At 48.1% G+C, this 7350-nt stretch overlaps 1 protein-coding gene across 20 annotated transcripts in view; it reads left to right on the top strand.

Moving 5' to 3' along the window:
- Positions 1–7350, top strand: part of LOC135093860 (fibrous sheath CABYR-binding protein-like) — a 142796-nt gene that overhangs the window by 121283 nt on the left and 14163 nt on the right. For 19 of the 20 annotated variants that reach the window (XM_063993599.1, XM_063993589.1, XM_063993584.1 and 16 more), the window contains one exon: positions 6763–6957. In XM_063993599.1, coding sequence (XP_063849669.1) covers positions 6763–6957 — 195 coding nt within the window. Of the gene's footprint in view, positions 1–5270; positions 5426–6762; positions 6958–7350 lie in introns of those variants that run through there. The other variant, XM_063993560.1, reaches the window with a different exon arrangement.

Here is a 7350-nt window from a genome sequence, read left to right as displayed (position 1 = left end):
ATCCTCTTAATAACATAACTAAAACAAATAATGAAGACAGTCATTGAAGACCCCCAAAATGATGCCTCGTTTAAGAGAGACTATAACAGAGAGGCTCCTTTGGCCAGACGCCTCCTTACCTTTGTTTGCTTTTTTGCGCGTGCGAGGCTGATTTATGTGGCGGAGTGGAGGCGGCCTGTGTACGGGTGAGACGCCAGGGGGTTGTATTTTCGTAGGACTGTATTTGTGGTGTTTTGAAACGACGACTGGGGTGGCCGAGCCAAAGTGTGTGTGTGTGTGTGTGTGTGTGTGTGTGTGTGTGTGTGTGTGTGTGTGTGTGTGTGTGTGTGTGTGTGTGTGTTTCATGTGCGTCTTTACATTTATTTATGTGCTTTTGTGTGCGTTTTTCATGTCTTTGTTTACGTAGTTATATTTGCGCGCGCGCGCGCGCGCGTGTGTGTGTGTGTGTGTGTGTGTGTGTGTGTGTGTGTGTGTGTGTGTGTGTGTGTGTGTGTGTGTGTGTGTGTGTGTGTGTGTGTGTGTGTGTGTGTGTGTGTGTGTGTGTGTGTGTGTGTGTGTGTGTGTGTGTGAGGGCTGAGGAGTAACAGGGGATGGTGACAAAGTAACTATACAGCCATGTGGTCTCTCTCCCCTTCATCTCCCCTCACCCCTTTATCTCCCCTTCACCACAAGTGTTACCGTTGCTATCTACCCACCTCATACCCATCTCGTCGCTTCCCTCTCTCCCATACACCCTCTTCCCCCCAAAGCATTCCCCTCTTCATCTTCCCCTACCCCTTACCCTTACCCTTCCCTTTCCCCTTCCCGTCTTTCCCACCTGTGGCTTGATGCGGTCTGATAAATATCCTGGCCCACTCAAATGTATTTTTCGGCCTTGGTTTTATGAATTATTTTTGAGTCGAAGGTCCAAGTGGCGTTTCTCTCCCCTTCCTCTAAACGCGTGGAGTATTTTTTTTTTTATTTCCCTTATAGTTTAGTTTTGGAATTTAATTTCTTTATGGATTAATTCATTTAGTATGGTTTTTATGATACAGCGTTGTGTTGTGTTGACCTCTCTCTCTCTCTCTCTCTCTCTCTCTCTCTCTCTCTCTCTCTCTCTCTCTCTCTCTCTCTCTCCTCTCTCCTCTCCTCTCTCTCTCTCCTCTCCTCTCTCTCTCTCTCTCTCTCTCTCTCTCTCTCTCTCTCTCTCTCTCTCTCTCTCTCTCGATAATTGTGTCAGGAAGTGAAGGGACGGCAGGTGTGGTGTGGGTGTAGAGGAGGAGGAAGACCAAGGCCAGCTGTGAGAGGTGCGACATTTACCTCCCTCATCCCTCTTTTCCCCATAACTCTCCCCTTCCCTTCACTCCCCTCCCGTTCAATTTCCTCCTCCCTGCATGGAACCTCTGCATCTCCTGTACCAACAATTTTCCCTCCCACTTTTCTTTTCCTTTCTTTTTTCCCGCGTCTTATACAAGTTTTTGGCGCGTCTTAAGTATAGTCATGTTATGTATGTTAACGTCCTTCATTAGTTTTTGTGCCGTTGTAAAAGGCGACGCCCCCGAGGAAACGAGAGAGAGAGAGAGAGAGAGATGAGAGAGAAGAGGAGAAGAGAGAGAGAGAGAGAGAGAGAGAGAGAGAGAGAGAGAGGAGAGAAGAGAGAGAGAGAGAGAGAGAGAGGAGAGATGGTGGCATACTTAGTTCTGAAAAAGTTTGTATGCATCGAGACAAATTTAAGTGTTTTGCTTTTATTAATGTGACCTCCCGGAAGACAATAATCGCTGTCCTGCTTCTATATACTACATACCTTAGCCTACCTGTCTTATCATCATCAAGCTACTACATAGTGACTCCCTGCCGCCGCGCCGCTGTAGTCAGTGCGCTGCAGGGTGGGGTGTTGGTCCTGCAGTGTGTAGCCCCCTATGTCCATGCTCCTCCTGGCTCCTCTCCTGTTCCCGCCCCTCGCGTGCCTCGCCCCGGGAGCTTTCTGACGTCATTGTGTTGTGGTCGTAAAAATAGCGGCCTTGTTTGCTTGCTGTACATATACATTTTTTTTTTTTTTTTTTTTTTTTTTTTTTTTTTTTTTTGTCTCGCTCTTGCTCTCTCTCCTCCCTCCCTCCATCGAGCCTGAATCAGCGTTTACTGCAGCATTCTCTCTCTCTCTCTCTCTCTCTCTCTCTCTCTCTCCTCCTCTCTCTCTCTCTCTCTTCTCTCTCTCTCTCTCTCTCTCTCTCTCTCTCTCTCTCTCTCTCTCTCTCTCTCTCTCTCTCTCTCTCCTTCTCTCTCTCTCTCTCCTCTCTCTCTCTCTCTATCTCTCTCTCTTTTGTGTGTGGTGTGTGTGTGAGTGTGTGTGTGTGTGTGTGTGTGTGTGTAACATTGCCCGTGGACATACTCACATCCTTCACCTGGGCCGCCACGCCCCCACACGCCCTCATCTTACCAAGTATACATCACCCTGACACACTCCCTCTCCACCCACCACCTCACCGCTCCACCTCACCACCCTGCGTCCTGCTCTCGACTTGTTTGTAAAGTTTGGAGGTGTCTGTGCAGGAGTTCAATAGCTTTGAGATTGATTTAAAAACACAGAATTTAGAGTTTTTATGTAGTTGAATGTTTAAGGAAAATATGATTGGGTATTTAAAAGATGAAGGTCAGTGTTCAATTTTGATGTTGCTTTATATGGCATCACCGAGCACAGACGTAACGCAATGTAATATGTGCGTACGGTTATCAAGTCCCCTTATCCACGTGAACACAGCATACTGGTGATTGTTTAATTCGCCATACGTGTTTACATGAATATCGTGTGTGTGTGTGTGTGTGTGTGTGTGTGTGTGTGTGTGTGTGTGTGTTTGCCCTAATTTCAAGTTAAAAGCACACGCACAAATGAAGTTTTTATTTGATGTTGCTGGTGATGTGACGGAATCCTGACCCTTTCAAGACTGTAGGGTGATCCCATTGTGTATTCGCTGTGGAGTGCTAGGCCACCGTGCTGAGCGACCCATCATCCCATTCAACGTGTCTCTCGCCCCTTCTCTCTCGGTATCTCTTGGTAGCCACAACCTCCTAGTACCACCCTCTTCCCTAACCCTTCCTATCTCCCGTCTCGCATTCTGCCGCCTCACCCGGGTCTGATCTCTATTTCCCCTCGTTGTATTCTATCTTTTATCACATCTCGTCTGCCACTTAAGGTGTGGTGTGCGGCAGGTAGGCTTGAATGTGGCCTCGTTGTTTTGTCTTACCTGCCGGAGGAGTGATGAAGCTTGGCAAGGCCGCGGTGGCGCTGCCGACACTTTATGGTGACACACTGGCACGGGAGATTTTTATTGAGCCTACGCTCTTACCTTGAAGGAACTTTGAAACGGCTTTTATTGGCTTCAGTCATCTTCCCATACATTAATCTCTCTCTCTCTCTCTCTCTCTCTCTCTCTCTCTCTCTCTCTCTCTCTCTCTCTCTCTCTCTCGGCTGCTGTGCTCACATTCCCCTCACCATACTCAGTCCCTTGCTCCCTCTCTAGCTAAAATTAGCGCGCACTTCCCACCCCATAACTTCCCTCGTGTCACATAACTCGCAGAATTTTTTTTCTCAGTTATTTATCGTTTCTCGAAAACTTCGATGTCTCTCCGTCTCTTGATGATGCCCTCTTGGTTGCTTTTTCGCAAATGACGATGTTTTGGCGATACTTAACCACTGGAGGCCAAGAACCACGTGCACGCGGCGAGCATGCTTGCTTGTGCCCATGTACTGCAATCTAAAGAAAGGTGCCATCTCGTGCCCTGACGCTTCATAAATCACTGTAACCATTTCTCTGTCCACATATTGCATATTTGGTGGCGATGTTCAGAGTATTCGTTTCTCACGGAAAGCAAGTTTAGGTAATTCGTAGACATGTTATTGCCAAAACTGTGTACTGAGCTTTGGAGGGCAGTGCCACTCACAATGGGGGACGGAGTGAAGAGCTATTCTCCGTTTGTTACATGCCCGTAGTCTGATGGTACTTACTCATGCATCTGATTGTTATCCAAGTGCCTCCCAGGACGGAGACCTAGACATTGCGTGGACAAGAGAAACTTCGAGTGGTGGAAGGGGGAAGGTAAGAATTAGTCGTGGGTAAGGAAGAGGTTCTTATGAAAGTGATAGCTAGAGAGAAAGCACAAATGAATGCATGATAAAGGGAGAGGAGGAAAAAGGGAGATACCAAGTAAACTGTTTGATCCTGAAGAGACAAAAGGCGTGACGCTTGCGGTCTTTTGGCCGCGTGTGCCGTGGCGAAGAGGAGACGGAAGGAAAAGGAATGTGTTTGGAAGGCGGGTGAGGCGTCACCCTGCAGGCACGCGTTGCTCTGCCTCCGTCGAGGACCTGAAAGCACAAGGACGCCCATTTAGCTTGCAGAGCACAAAAAGGGTTAATTTAAAGAGACGTGGAAAGGAAATTATGATGGCTCTGTGACCTGTGTGTTGACGGTATGGTGATAATGGCGGTGGTGCAGCAGCTGAGGTTAATAGGACTGGAGCAACAACACATATTCTGCCTTGACCACTCTCCAAAATCAACTTGGCATTGTAGGCAGCGGCTCGCTACGTTCTTGGAAGTTGTAGCCACACTGACGTACTGGCCAAGTTGATACGCCGCTGCTCCGCGTGTGCTTGCGAGGAGCGACGCCTGCCTAGGTGTTGCTCTGAGGACGGCTTGCGCGCCACGCCCAGACCTGCCCGGCTGTGGCATTCCTACCCTCACACCTGCTGCTTGGCATGGACCTATTTTTGGTCATAAATGACGTTAATTTAATTTCAAGTTGGTGATGCCACAGAAAACCCGAGTTTCCCCACGTGGACGCAAGCACGCATCAACCAGTACGTCCACTTTAGTTTTTAATCAACGCGTAGGTGACTCCGGAAACCCCACGTAATATTTTTTCCCCTCTTGCATGAGGAACATAACTGCGAGCCTTGGCTACACCTACGGCCGTCTGGTGAGGAAGGTCAGCTTAACCCAAATCTGCGCAGCCCACAAGCAGGCCTCCCAATTTGGGCCTAACCTCGATCAGACGATTGATCGTGAATCTCCGTTTTATTTTCCGCAGCTTGCGGCGGCGAGGAACTATTTGTATGGGGAATCCCGTTTGATGGAGTAGCATATGGAATTATTTGCGAAGTTGGAGCCATAGAGGAAGCGAGGGGGCGTGGCCAAAGTGTGCGTGAGGATGGTTGGGGGTTGGGGAGGAGGAGCAAGGGAGTAAAGGAATGGGGGAAAGGGGGTAGATGAGCTGTGAATGGTGGGAGCTGGGGGAGAGGAGGGGAAGGGGCTTGGAAGCTGAGGGAGTGGGGGTGGATGCGAGGTCTTAAGGAGTGTGGCGACCTGTGTGACGCCACAGTCGTGGTGGTATTATCCGCACACCAACACCTCGGGAGCACCACCATGGACCAGGCCGCCAAGACCACTCCGGTACAGTCTTACTACCTGAGGGATTGCTTGAGGGATTGCCTGTTTGTTCGCCGCTCACAGAAAAGAAAGACCTGACCGTCGGAGGCGAAATATGCCAACGAAGGTTGTCACAGATAATGATCCGAGTGTCAGCGATTTGAATAGTGTCTTCTTAGGCACCGAATGATTGACGTGACAGGGCAGGGAGCCTCCTCCCTGCTGCTTGTGATTATGATGGATTATACTGTAGTTCATGGCAAGGACGAGGGACGTAATGCGTTTATCGTGGACGAGTTGTTGAAAGATACCCATGAGAACCATTCTCGCAATGTGTCCCGCTGCTTTATTATTATTATTATTTATTATTATTATTATTGTTATTATTATTATTACTATTACTATTATTATTCGTGTATTTACTTTATGAAACAGTATCATGAAGGGATTCTGTAATAAACGGTTTATTTTTCATGTTAATCCGAATCAGCGCCTCACAATTGGTATTTCATAGTAAGTGCACGGGTGCTCGCCAAGCACAACAGGCCGCCATGTTAGTTGGTGATCCCACACGTGCAAGCACACACACACACACACACACACACACACACACACACACACACACACACACACACACACACACACACACACACACACACACCGCTAAGAAAAAAAAAGTACCAACAGTCGAAAATAGAAAGTAGGCTTCTACCCAGTCGCCCCCCTCATCAGCCCTTTCCCCCTCCCGGCCTCCTTACTCCCCATCAACCTCCCTGACTCTAATTCACCCCATTCCCCCTCCCCGCCTATCCCTCCCTGCCCCCCCTCACCACTCTGGCGGGCGGGCAGTCACGCATTCTATTCATAGACTCGACGCGTGCCTCTCAGGCTCTGGCGTCGCAGGATGGGCCTACACCGCAGAGCGGGGGCAGAGGATGCAAGTCATAACGGCGTAGATGCAGAATATGTTGACATTTCTGTCTGCGTGCCAGTTGATGTTTAAAAGTTATCAATTGATTTTATGAAATTTTGATTTTATGAAATTTTGTAGATAAGTTGCTCTTGGTCCAGCGAACACTGTTCTGTTCGGAGCAATATCTGCGCTAACATTTAACATTTTAAATGGAAGATTTCTTCTCAACTTTACTCAAGTTTCTTATCAAGAATCGCTGCCTGTGAGCGTTCCTTCCCCCATCGGGTATTGGGGAAAGCGTGATTCTTACCTCATTATATTTCTGGAAACGATTTCACTGCTAATTCTAGTAAATTTCATGTACTTAACGTTTATTTATTATCCATTTATTTACTTTATTTTTTGTATTTATTTTATTTATTTATTTATATATTTATTTTCATTTCAGGCCAAGGCTGAGGGAGAACAGAAGGAGGAAGTGAAGAAGGAGGAAACTGCAGCAGTTCCACCTGTAGCAGAGGAAAAGCAGGAGGAGGCAGCAGCAGCACCAGCAGCAGCACCTGCCCCAGCACCAGAAGAGAAGAAGGAGGAGGCCCCTAAGGAGGAGGAAGCCCCCAAGCCAGCGGAGGCACCGGCCCAGGAGGTAGGTGTGATATGCGCTTCATGAACTTAACCCCTCCTCCTGTCTCGTCTCCTGCACCTGGATCAGTTAACCCTCTAGTGTTAATGTGGTGTAAATAACGGGCATCCTGTGTTGCTGGGTGTGTATTAACCCTGCATTAGTGTTGCTACTGCTGCTGAGAGTCACTAGTGTGCACTGGAAGAGCTGCGTCTGACTGATTGCTCGTTGCTGCTCGTAACTGTCTGCGGCTGGTTGGTGTTCACACACACCCATCCTACAGCTGCTTCACACATCTAGCTTTTCCTGCTACTTATAGTCCATCTGAAGGTCTAAAGAAAAAAAAAATACGTATTTAGTAAGGACAAACAGCCTTGAAGTTGCAGGAATTGTGCCAGCTTCCAAAATTGGAACAGT

Source organism: Scylla paramamosain, chromosome 3 (assembly GCF_035594125.1).
Source record: "Scylla paramamosain isolate STU-SP2022 chromosome 3, ASM3559412v1, whole genome shotgun sequence".
Classification (NCBI taxonomy): Eukaryota; Metazoa; Arthropoda; class Malacostraca; order Decapoda; family Portunidae; genus Scylla; species Scylla paramamosain.
This window is presented reverse-complemented; position numbering and strand designations above follow the sequence as displayed.